Source organism: Scyliorhinus torazame, chromosome 3 (assembly GCF_047496885.1).
Source record: "Scyliorhinus torazame isolate Kashiwa2021f chromosome 3, sScyTor2.1, whole genome shotgun sequence".
Lineage (NCBI taxonomy): Eukaryota > Metazoa > Chordata > Chondrichthyes > Carcharhiniformes > Scyliorhinidae > Scyliorhinus > Scyliorhinus torazame.
The window spans coordinates 62,169,576-62,191,540 of NC_092709.1; the positions used below are offsets into that span (position 1 = coordinate 62,169,576).

General features: G+C 45.1%; 1 protein-coding gene across 1 annotated transcript in view; it reads left to right on the forward strand.

Moving 5' to 3' along the window:
• The window catches only part of LOC140408472 (short transient receptor potential channel 3-like), a 234,142-nt gene extending 213,669 nt beyond the window's left edge, over positions 1-20,473 (forward strand). Inside the window, exons 12-13 of the mRNA XM_072495720.1 lie at positions 15,707-15,782; positions 19,824-20,473. Of these exons, the coding sequence (XP_072351821.1) occupies positions 15,707-15,782; positions 19,824-19,978 (231 nt within the window). The 3' untranslated portion in view covers positions 19,979-20,473. The remainder of the gene's footprint in view (positions 1-15,706; positions 15,783-19,823) is intronic.
• Positions 20,474-21,965: the final 1,492 nt, after the last annotated feature.

The following is a 21,965-nucleotide window of genomic DNA, read 5'->3' on the forward strand; positions in this document are numbered from 1 at the left end:
ATATTATTGTGCCATGAGAGGAGACTAGAACGAGATTACTTGAAATTTTAAAGACTACCCACTATCCTTTCTTGTATTTACTTTCATTTCACCTGAGGAAGGAGCAGCGCTCCGAAAGCTAGTGACATCGAAACAAACCTGTTGGATTTTAACCTGGTGTTGTAAGACTTCTTACTGTGCTCACCCCAGTCCAACGCCGGCATCTCCACATCATGTATTTACTTTGTCATCTCCTTTTTTTTCAAGTGTTTTTATTGGGTTTTCACATTTTGTATTTCACAACTCATATGTAATATCTTACACTTTACATAATCGCACCGATCAGAGAAAAAAATCCAAAACACAACAACCTAATACAAACGAGCAAGAAATCAGAGGTATAAAGACAGGCAGATGTCAGTACAGATATTTACATACAATTCCTTTCGCCCCTGCTGTAGCCGTGTCCCTCCTTTGATCGGCCTACCCTTGTTGTAGTTCCCAGTTTGGCCCTGGCGCATATTGACAGATGTCTATCTACAGTTTTAGTCTCTTGTCCCTCTCAATTTCCTTGTGTATTCGCCCCTCTCTTTCCTATCCTTGTGCGCTTGTATGCAATAATTTCCCCTCGTATAATGGCCGTCAGGGCCTCCCAGAACGTGGAAAGTGAAATCTCCCCATTCTGGTGTTGGTAACGTACCCGTCTATGACCTGTGATGTATGTTCACAGAATGCCTTGTCGGCTAGGAGGGCCGTGTCCAGCCTCCATGGGGAACATGGTGCCCGGCCCATCTCCAAACTCACATCCACAAAGTGTGGAGCGTGGTCAGAGATTACAATTGCGGAGTACACCGCTCCTACTACCCCTGGAAGTGCTGTTTTCCCCACTACAAAGAAGTTGATTCTGGTATGAGCCTTGTGTGTCTGGGAGGAAAAGGAGTAGTCCTTCTCCTCTGGGTGTGTGGACCTCCATGGGTCCCCATTTGTTTCATGAACACGCCAGTTCCTTCACCATGTTTAACATTTTCCCCGACTTGGGGTTTGATCTGGCTGTTCGTGCGTCCTGTACACAGTTAATGTCCCCCCCATGATGAGTTGGTGTGAGTTCATGTCGGGGATTTCTGCCATGGTTTTCATGAATTCCGCATCGTCCCGGTTGGGGGTCGACACGTTAATAAGGACCACTGGTGCCCCCTCCAGGACACCACTGACCATGACGTACCATTCCCCTTGGTCTGTAACCGCCCTAGTCATTGTAAATGCTGTCCTCCTATTGAGCAGTATGGCCACCACCCCCCCCCTCCCGCCCCCCAGCCCTCATCCCTAGGAGTTTCCTTCACCCAGCGATTCCCCTTCTGTTTACCTCCCCTATCCCCCCCTCCAATCAAGAGTATTCTCTTTCCCTGTCGCCTGGCACCCTCCCCACTTTGGGGAGATGTGCCGCATCGTGCCCTCTCATCCCCGCCTCGCTCGTACCTCCTTGTGCTAGCTCACCCACTGGGATGGTGCACACCCGCCCCCGGGATCGATCTATACCTCACCCTGACCGATGCTTGTCTCTTCACCCCCCCGCCATTCCTCTTCCATCAGATCTGAAGACAAGGCCGTTCAGTCCCGCACAAATAGTCTCTACATTTTTTTTATGTTGACTGATACGATGAAGTGCCTGGTTTACTGCTGGTTCTGTTGCTTTCCCAGCCTATGCCTCTGCACTAATTCATTTACTTCCGATGGTGCAGCGAAATAACACTCCCTGCCTTGGAAAGTCAAGCAGAACTTGGCGGGGTACAGTTTTGTTCTTATAAAGAGCCACCTTGGCTTTGTTAAATTCCGCCTGCCGCTTGTCTGCCCCAATGTCCTGGTACACCCGAATCGATTGACCCTCCCATTTACAGGACAGTGTGTGCCTTGCCCAGTTTAGGATCTTTTCCTGGTCTTGGTACTGGTGCAGCTTTGCAATCATGCCCGCAGCTGTTCACCGGCCTTGGGCTTTGGCCGGAGTGACTGGTCAGTGTATTATTCCTTGTGTCTGAATAAAGCTCGTAGTCTTACAGTTGAAGTAGATGCTTTATTGTGAGTTTGTTCTCTCTCCAGCGCTTAGACTAGGTTACATCTGAGCTGCCTGGCTGTGCCCTGCTCACCAGCTGCCGTTCCTGTGAAGAGAGAGAGAGTACTCCCTATTTGTCTATGTATATATACATCTCTGGTGCTCCCTCTAGTGGTTACTTAGTGTATTTACATTAACCCCGTGTGTATATACAGTGATGCATATCACTACATCCCTCCTTTTTTCTTGTTCCATATTTTCTGTACTTTGTTAAAGAAAATTGTACAAAACATGTAGATAAATGGTGATATGCACAAGTTGTGATGATATTGATGATCATACAATGCCAATTAATATTTATGAGTCCAATCTTAATTTAAAAAATGTATGAGTCCAAACTTTATGAGTTTGTACGATGGAGATGCTTTCTTCTTCTGTTATTGCAGTGTGATGTTGATGTTGTCATTTCCTTGTGAACATCATCAGTGTTCTTGTGTTTAAGTAACCAAGAAGTCATCATGAGGTGTTCGAATGGTCGAATCACTTTGTTGTCTGATTTAGACTTTTTTCCTATGCTTGTGGTAGCGATTCTGTATGTCATCTTTGTTGTCTGACCTGGACTTTTTTCTGTGCTTGCAGTATTGATTCTGTATGTCATCTGCCTTGAAAGTTGGTTTGCTTGTTTGTAGTGGAGCGAATGTGAATTTGTGAGATTCGTTGTCATGCCATGGTATGTTTGTACTCTTGCCATTGTTTTGAGCTGTGCTGTTACATTGTCCTTCATGTGCAGAGTTGTACCATGTCATTCAAGTTGTTGTTTCGTTGTTGTTATTTTTGTCGTTTCTGTCTTTGTTGTTTCCGTTGTTGTTGTTGTTTTTGTCGTGCTTGTTGTTGCCTTTATTATGCTTCTTGTTGTTGTTTTTGTTTTGTTCTTGTAGTTTTTATTGTCGTGCTTGTAGTTTTTGTTGTTGTGCTTGTAGTTATTGTTGTTGTTCTTGTTGTGCTTGTTGTTTTTGTTCTTGCTGTTGTTGTTCTTGTTTCTGTTGTGCTTCTTATGGTTTTTGTTGTTCTTGTTGTTTTTGTCATTGCTATTGTTGTTCTTGTTTCTATTGGTCTTTCTTGTGGTTTTTGTTGTTCTTGTTGCGCTCAATGACTGTTCCGTGTGGATAATTCGAGTCATTCTCAAAGTTATTTGTGTCAGTGTCCACTGTGGTATCTGATGTTTCATTGAGTATTTCTTCTTGAGGAGTGTATGAATGATCTGAAATTGCATTGATCTTGGTGACATCACTCATTTGTGGTTGATGTGATTCCTCTTTTATTCCTTGGTGCTCCTCTTCTGACATCATTTCTGGGCAGCACGGTAGCATTGTGGATAGCACAATTGCTTCACAGCTCCAGGGTCCCAGGTTCGATTCCGGCTTGGGTCACTGTCTGTGCGGAGTCTGCACATCCTACCCGTGTGTGCGTGGGTTTCCTCCGGGTGCTCCGGTTTCCTCCCACAGTCCAAAGATGTGCAGGTTAGGTGGATTGGCAATGATAAATTGCCCTTAGTGTCCAAAATTGCCCTTAGTGTTGGTTGGAGTTACTGAGTTATGGGGATAGGGTGGAGGTGTTGACCTTGGGTAGGGTGCTCTTTCCAAGAGCCGGTGCAGACTCGATGGGCCGAATGGCCTCCTTCTGCACTGTAAATTCTATGATAATCTATGATAATCATTGATTTCTTGGTGCTCCTCTTTTGGAGTCATTTCAGGTTCACTTGAATCAGCTTTGGTTTCTTGATGCTCCTCTTCTGGAGTCAAAATCTTCAAGATTTAATTTTCTTATGGGTAGTTCGTATGGGTACGGATGAGGTTTTAATTGACGTGGTCTCACTGGACTCAAGAGCAGTATCACTTTGATTGATGAGTGCCTCTGTACAGACGAGCTGAGATCTGTCAGTCTCGCTGTGATCTTGCACATCTTGTATGGGAATTGTGATTTCTTCGTCACTTGTCTCACATACAGTGGGTAGACATTCAGTGTCTTCTTGTTGGTTAAATGAGCTGGGGAGACGTTCATAGTTTGTATCGCTCTCCCTGTGGAGTCTTTCATCACTCTCTATGTGGAGTCTCTCTGTGGAGTTGATCTGTGCGCTCCCAACGGAGTCGTTCAGTACTTGCTGTGTGGCATCGTATTCTTCTTGGGTATTTGACAGGTTGCTGTCATCCAATGTATTGATGATCTGCCATTACATCAAAGTATTGGATTCATCTACCATGAGTGTTGAGCTTTTCAATGATGGCGCTGATGCTTTTATGACGTTCATATTTGAATAACGCAGCCATGTCTGAGTAGTATTCTTCGATAAACAAATCATCTTCTTTTGTTTCGGATTTGTCAACGTGCTCTTCATGTTCAATGAACAAATCATCATCTTTGGTTTTGGGTTTGTCATTGTGCTCTTCACTTCGGGTGGTGCAAACTGCTTGTTCCAGGATGCTGCAAAAGTTATGTTCAACTGCTGGTAGAAGGTCAGGCATTGTTCTGTCTTTCGAGGTGAACAAATTGTGTTTTGTCGCTTTAAAACTCTTTTTAATTTTTGGACATTTCCCCTTTAAGTAGACGTGGTCCGGGGCCTCTGACGTCATGGCGCTTGTGATGTAAAGCGTAGGAATTGATTGCGCATGCGCAAATCGCTTTTCCTTTACTGTGTGCTTTTTCGTAAACTGCACATGCGCAAGCCAGAACAATTTGCGCCCAAAATGTCTTTTTTCAATTGCGCATGCGCGGTTGCTGTTTCCTGCGCATGCGCAGACCCAGATTTGTGTCTTTTGTTCCCCGAGGAGTTTAAAATCTGCTCAGACGCCATTTTAACTTCTTCAGACCCATGGAAAAGAACTTTTTTTGCTGTTTTGTCTTGTTAAAAACTTGAAGTTATTTTTTTCTTGCGATCTGCACTTGTCAATCATGATTTCCAGCATTAAACCTTTCTGTTCTGATGATTGTTTGAGTTTCGCATCACTCATCCCCTGTGCAATTTGGTCTCTGAGCATTGAATGTCTTAAAGCAGCATTGTTACTGGTGTTACAGTAATCTTCAAATTTATTTTTTTTATTAAATATTTTATTGAAAATTTTTGGTCAACCAACACAGTACATTGTGCATCCTTTACACAATATTATAACAACACAAATAACAATGACCTATTTTATAAACAAAAACAAAAAAAATGAATAAATAATAAATAACAAAAATGAAAACTAGCCCTAATTGGCAACTGCCTTGTCACAAGTAACACTCTCCAAAAATATAATTTAACAGTCCAATATATAATTATCTGTAGCAACGACCTATACATACTATACAGTATATATTAACAACCCTGAGAGTCCTTCTGGTTCCTCCTCCCCCCCCCCCCCCCCCCCCCGATCCTGGGCTGCTGCTGCTGCCTTCTTTTTCCCATTCCGTCTATCTTTCTGCGAGGTATTCGACGAACGGTTGCCACCGCCTGGTGAACCCTTGAGCCGACCGCCTTAGGACGAACTTAATCCGCTCTAGCTTTATAAACCCCGCCATGTCATTTATCCAGGTCTCCACCCCCGGGGGCTTGGCTTCTTTCCACATTAGCAATACCCTGTGCCGGGCTACGAGGGACGCAAAGGCCAAAACATCGGCCTCTCTCGCCTCCTGCACTCCCGGCTCTTGTGCAACCCCAAATATAGCCAACCCCCAGCTTGGTTCAACCCGGACTCCTACTACTTTTGAAAGCACCTTTGTCACCCCCATCCAAAACCCCTGTAGTGCCGGGCATGACCAAAACATATGGGTATGATTCGCTGGGCTTCTCGAGCACCTCGCACACCTATCCTCCACCCCAAAAAATTTACTGAGCCGTGCTCCAGTCATATGTGCCCTGTGTAATACCTTAAACTGAATCAGGCTTAGCCTGGCACACGAGGACGACGAGTTTACCCTGCTTAGGGCATCTGCCCACAGCCCCTCCTCGATCTCCTCCCCCAGCTCTTCTTCCCATTTCCCTTTTAGTTCATCTACCATAGTCTCCCCTTCGTCCCTCATTTCCCTATATATATCTGACACCTTACCATCCCCCACCCATGTCTTTGAGATCACTCTGTCCTGCACCTCTTGTGTCGGGAGCTGCGGGAATTCCCTCACCTGTTGCCTCGCAAAAGCCCTCAGTTGCATATACCTGAATGCATTCCCTTGGGGCAACCCATATTTCTCGGTCAGCGCTCCCAGACTCGCGAACTTCCCATCCACAAACAGATCTTTCAGTTGCGTTATTCCTGCTCTTTGCCACATTCCATATCCCCCATCCATTCCCCCCGGGGCAAACCTATGGTTGTTTCTTATCGGGGACCCCCCCCCAAGGCTCCAGTCTTTCCCCTATGCCGTCTCCACTGTCCCCAAATCTTCAGTGTAGCCACCACCACCGGGCTTGTGGTGTAGTTCCTCGGTGAGAACGGCAATGGGGCTGTCACCATAGCCTGTAGGCTAGTCCCCCTACAGGACGCCCTCTCTAATCTCTTCCACGCCGCTCCCTCCTCCTCTCCCATCCACTTACTCACCATTGAAATATTAGCGGCCCAATAATACTCACTTAGGCTCGGTAGTGCCAGCCCCCCCCTATCCCTGCTACGCTGTAAGAATCCCTTCCTCACTCTCGGGGTCTTCCCGGCCCACACAAAACCCATGATGCTCTTTTCAATCCTTTTAAAAAAAGCCTTCGTAATCACCACCGGGAGGCACTGAAACACAAAGAGGAATCTCGGGAGGACCACCATCTTAACCGCCTGCCCCCTCCCCGCCATTGACAGGGATACCATATCCCATCTCTTGAAATCCTCCTCCATCTGTTCCACCAACCGCGTTAAATTTAACCTATGCAATGTGCCCCAATTCTTAGCTATCTGGATCCCCAGGTAACGAAAGTCCCTTGTTACCTTCCTCAACGGTAGGTCCTCTATTTCTCTACTCTGCTCCCCTGGATGCACCACAAACAACTCACTTTTCCCCATGTTCAATTTATACCCTGAAAAATCCCCAAACTCCCCAAGTATCCGCATTATTTCTGGCATCCCCTCCGCCGGGTCCGCCACGTATAGTAGCAAATCGTCCGCATACAAAGATACCCGGTGCTCTTCTCCTCCCCTAAGTACTCCCCTCCACTTCTTGGAACCCCTCAACGCTATCGCCAGGGGCTCAATCGCCAGTGCAAACAATAATGGGGACAGAGGGCATCCCTGCCTTGTCCCTCTATGGAGCCGAAAATATGCAGATCCCCGTCCATTCGTGACCACGCTCGCCACTGGGGCCCTATACAACAGCTGCACCCATCTAACATACCCCTCTCCAAAACCAAATCTCCTCAGCACCTCCCACAAATAATCCCACTCCACTCTATCAAATGCTTTCTCGGCATCCATCGCCACTACTATCTCCGTTTCTCCCTCTGGTGGGGCCATCATCATTACCCCTAACAACCTCCGTATATTCGTGTTCAGCTGTCTCCCCTTCACAAACCCAGTTTGGTCCTCGTGGACCACCCCCAGGACACATTCCTCTATTCTCATTGCCATTACCTTGGCCAGGACCTTGGCATCTACATTTAGGAGGGTAATAGGTCTATAGGACCCGCATTGTAGCGGGTCCTTTTCCTTCTTTAAGAGAAGCAATATCGTTGCTTCAGACATAGTCGGGGGCAGTTGTCCCCTTTCCTTTGCCTCATTAAAGGTCCTCGTCAGTACCGGGGCGAGCAAGTCCACATATTTTCTATAGAATTCGACTGGGAATCCATCCGGTCCCGGGGCCTTTCCCGCCTGCATGCTCCTAATTCCTTTCACCACTTCTTCTACCTCGATCTGAGCTCCCAGTCCCACCCTTTCCTGCTCTTCCACCTTGGGAAATTCCAGCCGATCCAAGAAGCCCATCAATCTCTCCCTCCCATCCGGGGGTTGAGCTTCATATAATTTTTTATAAAATGTCTTGAACACTCCATTCACTCTCTCCGCTCCCCGCTCCATCTTTCCTTCCTCATCCCTCACTCCCCCTATTTCCCTCGCTGCTCCCCTTTTCCTCAATTGGTGTGCCAGCAACCTGCTCGCCTTCTCCCCATATTCGTACTGTACACCCTGTGCCTTCCTCCATTGTGCCTCTGCAGTGCCTGTAGTCAGCAAGTCAAATTCTACATGTAGCCTTTGCCTTTCCCTATACAGTCCCTCCTCCGGTGCTTCCGCATATTGTCTGTCCACCCTCAAAAGTTCTTGCAGCAACCGCTCCCGTTCCTTACTCTCCTGCTTCCCTTTATGTGCCCTTATTGATATCAGCTCCCCTCTAACCACCGCCTTCAACGCCTCCCAGACCACTCCCACCTGGACCTCCCCATTATCATTGAGTTCCAAGTACTTTTCAATGCACCCCCTCACCCTTAGACACACCCCCTCATCTGCCATTAGTCCCATGTCCATTCTCCAGGGTGGGCGCCCTCCTGTTTCCTCCCCTATCTCCAAGTCCACCCAGTGTGGAGCGTGATCCGAAATGGCTACAGCCGTATACTCCGTTCCCCTCACCTTTGGGACCAATGCCCTACCCAGCACAAAAAAGTCTATTCGCGAGTAGACTTTATGGACATAGGAGAAAAACGAGAACTCCTTACTCCTAGGTCTGCTAAATCTCCACGGGTCTACACCTCCCATCTGCTCCATAAAATCTTTAAGTACCTTGGCTGCTGCCGGCCTCCTTCCAGTCCTGGACTTCGACCTATCCAGCCCTGGTTCCAACACCGTATTAAAATCTCCCCCCATTATCAGCTTTCCCATCTCTAGGTCCGGAATGCGTCCTAGCATCCGCCTCATAAAATTGGCATCATCCCAGTTCGGGGCATATACGTTTACCAAAACCACCGTCTCCCCCTGTAGTTTGCCACTCACCATCACGTATCTGCCCCCGTTATCCGCCACTATAGTCTTTGCCTCGAACATTACCCGCTTCCCCACTAATATAGCCACCCCCCTGTTTTTCGCATCTAGCCCCGAATGGAACACCTGCCCCACCCATCCTTTGCGTAGCCTAATCTGGTCTATCAGTTTCAGGTGCGTTTCCTGTAACATAACCACATCTGCCTTAAGTTTCTTAAGGTGTGCGAGTACCCATGCCCTCTTTATCGGCCCGTTCAGCCCTCTCACGTTCCACGTGATCAGCCGAGTTGGGGCGCTTCCTACCCACCCCCCCCCTTGTCGATTAGCCATCACCTTTTTCCAGCTCCTCACCCGGTTCCCACGCAGCTGTATCTCCCCCAGGCGGTGCCCCCCCGCCCATCCCCTCCCATACCAGCTCCCCCCTCTCCCCAGCAGCAGCAACCCAGTAATTCCCCCCTCCCACCCCCCCCCCGCTAGATCCCCCGCTAGCGTAATTACTCCCCCCATGTTGCTCCCAGAAGTCAGCAAACTCTGGCTGACCTCGGCTTCCCCCCGTGACCTCGGCTCGCACCGTGCGATACCCCCTCCTTCCTGCTTCTCTATTCCCGCCATGATTATCATAGCGCGGGAACCAAGCCCACGCTTCTCCCTTGGCCCCGCCCCCAACGGCCAACGCCCCATCTCCTCCATCTCCCCTCCTCCCCCATCACCACCTGTGGGAGAGAGAAAAGTTACCACATCGCAGGATTAGTACATAAAACCCCTCTTTGCCCCCCACATTCGCCCCACCACTTTGTTCGAACGTTCTTTTTAATAACCCGCTCATTCCAGTTTTTCTTCCACAATAAAGGTCCACGCTTCATCCGCCGTCTCAAAGTAGTGGTGCCTCCCTCGATATGTGACCCACAGTCTTGCCGGTTGCAGCATTCCAAATTTTATCTTCTTTTTATGAAGCACCGCCTTGGCCCGATTAAAGCTCGCCCTCCTTCTCGCCACCTCCGCACTCCAGTCTTGATAAACGCGGATCACCGCGTTCTCCCATTTACTGCTCCGAGTTTTCTTCGCCCATCTAAGGACCATTTCTCTATCCTTAAAACGGAGGAATCTCACCACTATGGCTCTGGGAATTTCTCCTGCTCTCGGTCCTCGCGCCATCACTCGGTATGCTCCCTCCACCTCCAACGGACCCGCCGGGGCCTCCGCTCCCATTAACGAGTGCAGCATCGTGCTCACATATGCCCCGACGTCCGCTCCCTCCACACCTTCAGGAAGACCAAGAATCCTCAGGTTGTTCCTCCTTGCGTTGTTTTCCAGTGCCTCCAACCTTTCCACACATCGTTTCTGATGTGCCTCCTGCGTCTCCGTCTTCACCACCAGGCCCTGTATATCGTCCTCATTCTCGGCTGCCTTTGCCTTCACGACCCGAAGCTCCCGCTCCTGGGTCTTTTGTTCCTCCTTTAGCCCTTCGATCGCCTGTAGTATCGGGGCCAACAGCTCTTTCTTCATTTCCTTTTTGATCTCTTCCACACAGCATTTCAAGAACTCTTGTTGTTCAGGGCCCCATGTTAAACTGCCACCTTCCGACGCCATCTTGGTTTTTGCTTGCCTTCCTTGCCGCTGTTCTAAAGGATCCACTGCAATCTGGCCACTCTCTCCTCCTTTTTCCATCCGTATCCAGGGGGGATTCCCTTCTGGTTTACCGCACAGTGTTTTTAGCCGTCAAAATTGCCGTTGGGGCTCCTATCAAGAGCCCAAAAGTCCGTTTCACAGGGAGCTGCCGAAACGTGCGACTCAGCTGGTCATCGCCGCACCCAGAAGTCCATCTTCAAATTTTTTAAGTATTACTTCTAATTTGGTGTTGTCTTCACCTTTCAAGTAATTAAAGCCATTATAGATTTCTCTAGCTTCATGTCCTGCTAGGAGAAGTGCTATTTTCATTTCTTCTGAGGCCGCGCTCAACTCATTAGCTACGATATACAGTTCGAACGTTTGTTTAAAGATTTTCATCTATAGATGAATTACCAGTTGTTCCAATGGGTTGTTCCAACGAGTTGCATTGACCAGCGAAGTCTCCCCACGTCCGCGTTTTCGTCTGTTTCGATCGTGCTTTGTCTGCATCTTGTGTAACTTTTCTTGTCAGCGTTCTGAAGTCACCTGGTCCTGGTACCATGTATTATTTCTTGTGTCGGAATAAAGCTCGTAGTCTTACAGTTGAAGTAGATGCTTTATTGTGAGTTTGTTCTCTCTCCAGCGCTTAGACTAGGTTACACCTGAGCTGCCTGTCTGTGCCCTGCTCACCAGCTGCCGTTCCTGTGAAGAGCGAGAGAGTACTTCCTGTTTGTCTATGTATATATACATCTCTGGTGCTCCCTCTGGTGGTTACTTAGTTGTAGTCTATTTACATTAACCCCTTGTATATATACAGTGATGCATATCACGACAGTCCGCTCTGTTCACTTCTGGGGGTTTGAGGAAGCTTTCCCCTCCAACTAGTTTGCCCAGCATCTAGGCCACGTACTCTGGAGGGTTTCTGCCCTTGGTGCCCTCCAGTAAGCCCACATTGTGGAGGTTTTAGCGGCGAGGTCGATTTTCTTGGTCCTCGTCCCTTATATCGCCTCCAACCTTGCCATCTCTATCTCCAGTAAGTCAGTCCAATCGCTCTGGTCGATCGCAGCTTTCTGCAGCTCTCTGATCGTCGCCTCCTGAGTCTCTAACCACTGTTCCAGCGCTGCCACAGTCACTTTCACCGGCGCCATCATTTCAAATTTGACGGCATCCTTGAGCTCCTGGAATTTGTGTGTTAGAAATTCCCTCTATTCATTAATCGGGAGGTAGCCCGGCATATGTTCTGGCGTTCCATCCCGTTCGGGTGTGGCCGGGACCTCGTCACCCACACCCGTGTCCGCCATCGCCTCAGTCTTTCTTGCCCAGATTTTACAGCCTCTGCCGTCTCTTTTGGCTCCCCGTGTTGCTGTTGCTTTGCATGTTTTGTTCATTGTGGTGGTGTTGGAGGAGGGCGGGGGGTGTTTTCCCCGGGTTTAGCCACCTATTTTGGGTTAAAAGTGCCTAATTCTGAGTTTCCAGGAGGAGCCACCTTTCGTGCATCCACTCAGTATATCCCCTTCCCTGAAGTCTACTTTGCCGTCTCTGGGAAATGTTCCTCATGTTCTCCGTTTGTAGTGATACTGCAGATGTGCATAAAGAATTTGCTTACAATTTTAACTCAAATACTGAATAGAGGAAATTTTTCTCTCACCCCTGCACAGAATTGAAGCCCATTATAGACACATTTTTAAGAATGGTTGCGTGGGATAAATCTCACTCTACAACAAGAATGGGTCAAATGTCATTATCGTCTCAAAGCTGCAAACAGCATACATTCTCACTTTTGGATCACTTCATCTGATTGATTACCTACGTCCCAAGGAAGTACCAGGAACTGGGCCGACAAATCAAAATACATCGGTCTGTTTATTACATTGGATCAAAAAGACTCAAACACAATGAGGCTGCACATAATAATCTCTGTTCATGGTGACTTGCCTCCTCGTTTCATTCCACACTTGTGCAGTGGTGTCCCTCGTGCTATGTATAGCCAATTGTCTTTCTGTAATGGATGGCACAGCCATAGTTTCACCATGAAGATCATTAGCTCCATTTCTCACAAATTTCTATGCATAGAAGTATCGATAAATTACAACACAAACAGGGTATTTGGCCCAAACAGTCCTTGTCTGTATTTTCTCTACATGCAAGAAAACAATGTTAATCACAGTCATCCACACTGTTCTCTTGTCCTTCAAACTGCTTCACTGTGTCCATTCTGATCTTGAATGTTGATAGTTTTTGCCTTAACCACTACCCTGGCAGTGAATTCCAATGCCCCACGACAGTCTGTGTGAAGTTTCCCGTGCCCTCAGTTATTAAATCTAGTAACTAAATAGATTATCACCCTCTTTCACTTAGATTGCCTGTGATCAGATGTTTCTGTATTCATCAAAAAGTTAGACCATCCCGGGTCTGATAAGGAGTTTGCCTCACATTGATGGCTTTATATAACAAAGTGCCTGCCTCTCTAACTTCTATAAATAGTCACTAATTAAAGAAGCAATTAGGAAAGTCACATGATGTCACCACCTGGTCTATTTTAAATCATGACTCATTTACACTGAATCCTTTCCTCAAGGACAGAGTATATAAATCTGCAGCATAATGTGTTGTTGACAAAGATGTCACCAGAAATTCATTAAGGGCACAGTCTGTGACACACAGAGCAACACAGAAGATCATAGAATCCCTACAGGAGAGAGGGAGACCATTCAGCCCATCGTGTCCATATCCCAATAACCCCTTGACCTACACATCTTTGGACAATAAGGGGCAATTTAGCATGGCCAATCCACCTAACCTGCACATCTTTGGACTGTGGGAGGAAACCGGAACATCGGAGGAAATCCACGCAGACGCGGGGAGAACATGTAAGCTCCACACAGACAGCCTCCCAAGGCTGGAATTGAACCCGGGTCCGTGGTACTAACCACTGTGCCACTGGGAATAATGGTCCCAATAAAACAATGAAAGTAATTAGGAAAAGGCATGATGCCATATGCTGAACTCCAGCATGACGTATTGAGCAAATGAATGGTGCTCGTTTGGACAGAAGCCACAGATACATCACGTGGAATAGGGAAAATACTAAGTTATTTAGGAATATTCCTACTGCACAAAACCTCCTCTTAATGGCAGGACCTCATTAGAATTATTTTACTCTGTTTTCTGACAGTCAAGTAGATTGTGAGGCTAACTGGCTGTCCGGCAGGAAAACCTGTGCTGTAAGGCTTTATGGAAAACAAATTGAAAAGATTGGGGGTTGTGGTGTGTGAGCAGAGTGAGGTAAAGAAAGAGAGAAATTGTGAGAGGGGGTCAACCAATCCCGATGAAACGTTCTGAATGGCATGAGGACAGAGGCAAATTGTGGCAGTATTGATCAAGGGCCCAAGAGAAAGCACTCATTCTTCTCCTGGCCCACAAGCAGTGCTGGACCTGTAGCTGGCAACTCCTACCTCCCTTCAGCCGTCACAGTTTCCAAGCCCAGAGAAACCCTGGACCATTGCCGTTAAATCCAAATTGGTAATAAATTCTGCAGCATAATTCCTCAATTTGACATTATAATTATTTCTCTGCCTCTCAGGAGTCATCTGACCCCAAACCCACACTTGTGGAACTGGAAGTACACTTTTGTAATGGGTTGGAGTCGGAATTCCTATTTTTAATAATTGAACACTCCACAACATTGTACCTTTGAACTCCCCTCAACCACCCCATCGTGACGTCTGGACTCACTCACTGCACCCAACCTACCTTTAAGGGGGTCCTCGAGCCCCCCCCCCCCCTCACTCCACCTCTTAAGGACAGACACCCCTGGGCCCGAATCCTGGCAGGGGCAACCTGGCACATGGGCACCTTGGCACTGGCACCCTGCCAGCACCCTTGCCAGCCTGACAAAGCCCCCTGGACACTGTGCCCAGGTGGCAGTGCCAAGATGCCAGACTGACAGTGCCACAGTGGCTGGGTGCCAATGGGAGTGCCAGGGTACCACCCTGCTTGTTAAACCACACCCTCCATTTTGTGTTCAGGCCCGGCAGAGGGATTGCGGCTGCAACCTTTTACATCAGAGTCAGGAAAGCTACCAATTGAGCCAAGCTGGCACTTGAGTTTGATGATTACCTGTCAGACTTCAAATACCACATTTTATATAAAACATCAGCACATCGCGGAAAGAAAGAAATACAATTATTTTCTGCTGTGTTTTCTGGCCTTGAAATAATCGGGAGAGGGATTGGGATGATAAGGAGAGAACCAATCAGCTGTTAATCTGGAGAAAGTTCCAACAACAAAATTAATCAGATTCTAATCAATCTCAGAAGTCACAGCTGTTCTAAACAGGTCAGGTGTCAGACAAACATCACAACAGCAAACCAATCCAGGATTATTTTCGACGGCCACATGTGGATGCATTAGCACACTTAAATTTCACAATTCTTAAAATATCTTACTATGGTCCTCCTACACCAGAGAAAAATATCCTCCTCAAACTATTAGCTTCATACTTTGCAGCTGAATCAGCTGAGATTTTTGAAAAGATTGATAAACAGAGTAACCATATGTTGCCACTCCTAGCTGCATTATGTTATCCCACTGTGTAACTTCCCCAATTTTTATCTTAATTGATTTAATTCTCACCAATCAAATTGAAAATAAAGTATTGATCCTTGCAATGCATTTTGAATTCAAGACAGCGGAATGTAACTGTCAACATTTTCCAGGTATGTAAAGAATGCAACAAGATTTTCAGAACTGTGACATTCTGGAAACAGTTTGCGATTGTCATCCAATTAACACTCATCAGTTCTATGCTGACCAAACATAAACATCCTCTGTGGAGAGAGTGAGATCAACGTGTGCCATGAAGGTGCTGTAAAATGCTCAAATTAACGAGATGATTTTTGATGAACAAAACAGTTCCCATGTTTTCATATGTTCTTTGATATTAATTGGTTCAGTTTAAACAGGTAATGTATTTATTATGTGCGAGCAGTATTTATAGAGTCCTATTAACATTTGATTCAGGACATTGAAATATATTCATTGTAAGTCAGAATTCATACATAACAATTTTTGTTATAAGCAAGGTCATCTATTTTTAGGAATGTTCTTTGATTCGATGCTCTTGTTTTAGTTATATTCTTGTCTTTCACAGCAAATAATGAAACGACTGATTAAACGGTATGTCTTGAAAGCACAAGTTGATAAAGAAAATGATGAAGTTAATGAAGGTAAGGATCAACAACATTCAGGTAGATTATTGAGCAATATAAATCTCGTAAACGAAACAAAGGATTCTATCACTTCCCAGTAAAGTGACATGTTCTGAAGAATGTTTTTGGAATACACGTGTTCCTGCAATGACTCCCTTTCTGTCCCAAAGCTCACATACAAGAACTGGATACTAGCATTCTCAGCATGCTGTCATCCCCATACACAGCATAACAATTAGATTGGTCCTGAATTACACATATTTTCAAATTCTTTTTGCATTAGTACATGTGTTGGGGAAAACCTTCCTGGAAAAATAAATGTCGGGTTCGCAACACATGCTGATTTAATGCATGAGTGAGACCGCAAGTTCAGGGAAAGAAGAAATGAAGCGTGAGCTCCAAATCTCCATAACTTGTTCGTTGAGTTACATTACTCTGCCATTTGTTTTGTGTGGTATTTTTAAAGTACAGACTTGCAGTCCACAAAGATGCAAAACAAACAAGAGCTTTATTGGAAAGATGTTTTCTCACAGGTTGCTAGAATAGACCGGCTGTTAGCCCACCCAAACTGGTAATGACATCATCAGTACATCATGTGATCAAACCCTTACAATGACCTTGCCCTCGACCTTCCTGTTATTCTTAGGAATCAGCTGGATTTTCACATTAATTGTCCATTAAACTCAACACAGCCAATTAGGACTTATACATACAAGGTAAATACTATTATGATTCCAGACCAGCCCTCAAAAGTGGCTCGGATACTGGACCAAAACCCCAATATTTTATTTCATTTTCTAAGACTGTGTGGAAAGAATATTTCACTCCAGGGGTGATTGCCCGAAGAAATAGGGATTTGGTATTGTAAAGCAAAATGTTATTATTAACACAGTATTAAAATCTTAAACCTCACAGCCGAAAATAGCTTACAATTACCCCTTAAACAACACTACACAATTCCCAATTAAGCAACAAGATAGGAAAAACACACAACTCTCAAACTTTATGTTCCAATGCTTGCTTTCCAGAACAGATTTGTTTCCAGTTAGAACCCCTGCAGAATCTGGCTGGATGATTCAAACGCTGTTGCAACTGGTTAGTTTCAGCTTCTTCCCTGTCATCAGACAAGTCCGCACAGCTTTAAATACAAATATATTTTTTGCAATCCTACTGTGAGAGCAAAAGACTTTACTTGTGGTCTCAAGGGTAGCCGGATCAAAACTCAACTCAAAACGTTTTCTCAAAATGCCTGAATACCTTCGCTCCACACAGCAATGACATAATCTCCACAAGCTGAAAACAAATTAACTAACCATGCTGAAAACACATTACGTCCCCAGGTACTCCCCCTAGTTAAACAACAGTGCATTAGCCGAGGCGTTTAACTCTGGTCAATTTCATGTCTGGCTCCTAAAAGCTTTTTGGTGTTGCAAAACAAGATTATTTTAAAAATGAAATGAAATGAAAAATGAAAATGAAAACATGACTATTGCAGTCAAACACACTCTAACCCAGGCCTTTAACTGTTCATTTGTCGATTGTTTATAATCTGATACATCTAAAATCCTGCATTCATCACAATACCATGACAATCAACCTCCTTGGCCAGAAAGAGAAATTGCTGAGTCTATTTCCTGCTTGTAAAATGTTCTGCTTAGGGAATTCTAAAATTTAAAATTCATTTATTTACCTATCTCTTCCTGTCTTTTATCTCTCTTAATCCAATCTTTCTTGCAAATCAAAGAACCAAATTTACCAGACGATACCAAGGAGAAAACTAATGGGCAGGATTTCACTTTTTATAATTTTACTTTCACTATCAAAATAAAATCAACATAAATTTAATGTGAATTTGAAGGAAAATTGCAGTCAGTATAAATTGAATAGCCGACAAAACAGAGATAGACCTCACGGATTTATTGGACAGACCACTTCGCATGTATGGCACTAATGTTAATCACAAAATACTTCAAAGCTTTGAACTTGCTCAGGTAGAATTCCAGCTCCTTTACTCCACGGAATCAGCAATCGATCCTTATTTAACAGCAGCTCCCAAGCACTCCATGCCCTACCTGCATAGTCTTCACCAAAACAGTGCACTTCAGGAGTGTTATGTTTTCCTATTTGACAATAAAGGTACACTCCCTTAAATGTCCATATACATCATATCACAACAAACAGAACCTCCTCAGCTCTGCTCACAGTAGTCTTAATGACGTGGGTCCACAAGAATCACCTGAACCCTCAGTAACACCCGTGTGCACGATATGGCCAGTGCTGGTCGATAAGTTCCTTTACGATAACTGAAGCAGTGGCAGTAACGTTAATTTCCTTTTTCTACCCTTCTAGATCCTGTCTGTGTGTTCACTTTTATACTACTATGCCACATCCTCTTCTTGCTCTGGGAAAATTTGGTCACATGGACCAGATTTCATGCCAGCTAGGGTCAGGTGGGCCTGTTTCCATGTCCCTTTTCAACGTCATCTGATAACACATTTGTGCACCTAATACATCAAAGATGACTCCAATCATCACCAAATATTCTGGAACAAATCTCCTCTCACGGTGTCGTTCAATGATACAACTCTCCACCCGCAGTGGCTTCTTGTTCCAATTTTGCTTCTTCTGAGGGATTTCCATGGTGATAGGCCACCTATAACACACAAATGGTGGTGTTGCTGCCACCCAGCTCAGATTTACACAACAGCACCGAGGCCAGCTCCGAGACCTATCTATTTCAGTGCTGATGTGATGCCTGGTTCATAGGCCATATGTGCCTTTGACTGTTCGCAATAGGCAGGTTAATGACCATACTCAACCAGCCTGTGCTTGCAAAACTGTGAACATAATGTCTCACATTATATGTGATTTCTCAATTGGACAGGACTTGCAAAACAACCTGAGTGTGCTGAGAATGGCACTAACAACCAATTTAAGATTATCAATCAGGCTCACAATGGGGTTCAGTTATGCTTGCTAGAAGCTACACATATTCATACGCAGGATTCTGTCCTCTGCAGGCAAAAAAAACAATTGCAGGAATGGTACCATTTTTGAAGTAAACAAAAGCCTGGAGGACCATAGTTGTCTCGTGTATTCTCCATGTTTTACAATCCCAATTGATGTTACTACTGGACGGGAATGTCCCAGAATGGAACCCTGGCTCAAAAGAACATAACTTTTACTTTTTTTTAAAAACATGGATGAACAGTCACAAGACTGTCAATTAGCTTTTAACAACATAAATAAAACATTTATTAAACATGAAAAGTTTGACTACAATACAATGTTCCTTCACTCCCACCTATCTTCACAAATGTAGACAGATTTTAAAGATAACACTGGTTACAAAATGCATCTTAGACTATAATGTTCTCAGTAAACACACAGGGTGGGATTCTCCCGCAATCACCAGCACGGGTTGGCGCATGTGCAGAGCCGCTGGCGTGATTCCTGCGCATGCGCAGGGGGTTTCTTCTCTACGCCGGCCATGGCGGAATCTTACACAGGTCGGCGCGCAGGGAAAGAGCGCCCCCACGGCACAGGCCCGCCCATAGATCGGTGGGCCCCGATCGCGGGCCAGGCCACCGTGGGGGCCCCCCCTGGGCCGGGTCCCCCCGAGGACTCCGCAAGCCGCCCAAGGTATGGACCTTGTCTAATCCACGCCGGCAGGACTGGCCGAAAATGGGCGGCTGCTCGGCCCCTTCAGGGCCCAGAAAATCGCCGGGGGGGTCACTGCCAACGGCCCCCGACCGGCGCGGCGTGATCCCCGCCCAAAAATCAGCGCTGGAGAATTCGGCAGCCAGCCTCGGAGCGGCGGAGCGGGATTCACGCCGCCTCCCCCCCGGCGATTCTCCGACCCAGCGGGGGGGTCGGAGAATCCTGCCCACAGTCCCTATAACCCAACAGGCTTTTTCTTGTAGTTAGTACTTCCTATCTTGTCATTCCATGCTCTTTTTAAATGATATTTTTATATCTCAGCACCTTAAATCAATACTTGTTTTACAGTTATTCTCTTAGTCTTAATATTTTCACTGACATTGCAATGTTATTTCCCAGGTGAACTGAAAGAAATTAAACAGGATATCTCAAGTCTTCGATACGAACTTTTAGAAGACAAGTCTCAAGCAACCGAGGAGCTGGCTTTCCTCATTCAAAAACTTGGGGAAAAACTTAATACCTGTCTGACAAAACAAAAAACACCAATGACTTAAATTTCAAATGGACTTTGTATTTATCAATGTATAGAAACAGCACAATTTAATGCAATAATGTTTATAAATGATCAATTTGAGAGTCGGTATATTGAGCATTTAGCATCTCTAGTACACAGTAGGTAATTACTGTACTAATAATAAACTTGTAATTCAAGTAGAGCAGTGAGAAATACCTTACAGTTTACAGAATTTTGGATTGTGTAGAATTCAATTTGTAGCATTTTGTAAGAAGTTGCTATCATTACTAAAGAACTAGAATACAAAACAAAAAGTATTCCCACTTAATAGCTCTTTGAAGGTCATTTTGACTATTTTGTGATCACATCAGTGGTCGTTAGCTACTTTATTTATACTAAAATTTCAAACTTGGTTTAGCTATGTGCAAGTCTACAGATTACTTAGCTCACTCTCTCTTGTCTGATGTACTATACCAAACATATGGCAGGCAGTCACTGTACTGAGATACCAATAGATAAATATTTAACACGAGAACTTGTCAAGGTCTACAATTTACTGTTTGATATTACAGGCAGGCTAAGTTCATACATCACTCACTGACTGACATTTATTATCAATAGTAATTCAGGACTATTTCATCCTTGATGACTTTGACAAAAGTCATCCAGACTCGAAACGTTAGCTCCCTTTTCTTTCCACAGATGCTGTCAGACTTGCTGAGATTGTCCAGTGTTTTCTGTTTTTGTAACACAGTGGGCTATTTGGCTCATGGTGCCTACATTGACTCTTTGAAAGTCCTACCCAAACACTTCCAATCTGTTCTTTCCCCATAGCCCAGCATTTTAAAAAAACATTCCAAGAGTATATCTAATTCCATTTTGAAAGTTAGTATTAGCTCCCACTGCATAACTGCATTTTAATCATAACTGCATTTTAATGAATTCTCCTCACCTCCCCTCAAGTTCTTTTGTAAATTGCCTTTAATAAGTTTCCTCTGGTTACTGACGTTCCAGTCAGCGGGAACAGTTTCTCCCTTTTACTCTATCAATCCCGTTCATCATTTTTAACACCTCTATTAAATCTCACATACCCTCCTCCGTTCTAAGAAGAAAAATCTTAACTACTCTTGTGTCACCACATAAATGAAGTCCCTCATGTACTACAGTACCGTTCTGGTAAATCTCTTCTCCAAGGTCTTGCCATCCATCCTAATGAATGGTTCTTATCATTGTACATGGTACTCCAGCTGAGACCTAAGCAGTGATTTGTGGAGTGTCAACCAATGTTGTTCATTGATTATTAGCAAGCTTATTTCCTTCGGGCCTCACACACAGTGAAGGCTTTGCTGTAAATGTTTGATATGAAAAATGGATCAGTACCCTCTAAATCTAGGGCAAAAATTTATGGATAGCAGGATTTCCCACCCCGCAATCCAAAGAGTTGGCAGCACTGTTTTGCGATTCTTTCGGTAAGGAATGTAGCAGTCAGTAACAAAGTCACATCCCTCCAGCTGGTATGAGTTAGAATTCTGGGTGACTCGATACCTTGCATAGGCAGGGGTCCAGCTATCCTGTTTTCATCATTCCTTGGAGGTTTGAAGGAGTGTGGTTGGCTGTTCTTCATGGTTGGCTTAGCGCCATACCAACTATGCCCTCTATGCAGATAACACAGGAAAAAGCATAACTGTTTCCAAGTGCAATAAAAGTAATAGCACGTTAGGCAGCGAAGTAGCTTGAGAGAAAATTAAAGAGCCAAGCAGTGTTCTTTTTTTTAAAATATGTTTATTCAGAATTTTTCAACAAAACTTTTCAACCATTCAAACCACCACCCCCGTAACAAAAAAGAAAAGAAAAGTCGCATAAGACATAAACATATTAATCCAACATAATACAGAACTTTGAACAATGGGTTCCTCCTGCACATATTGACTTTCCCATATGTTTATGTTTTTCCTTTCTCAAGTGCCCCTAGGCACTCCCTCACCTGCCGCCTCACAAACGCCCTCACTTGCATGTACCTGAAAGCG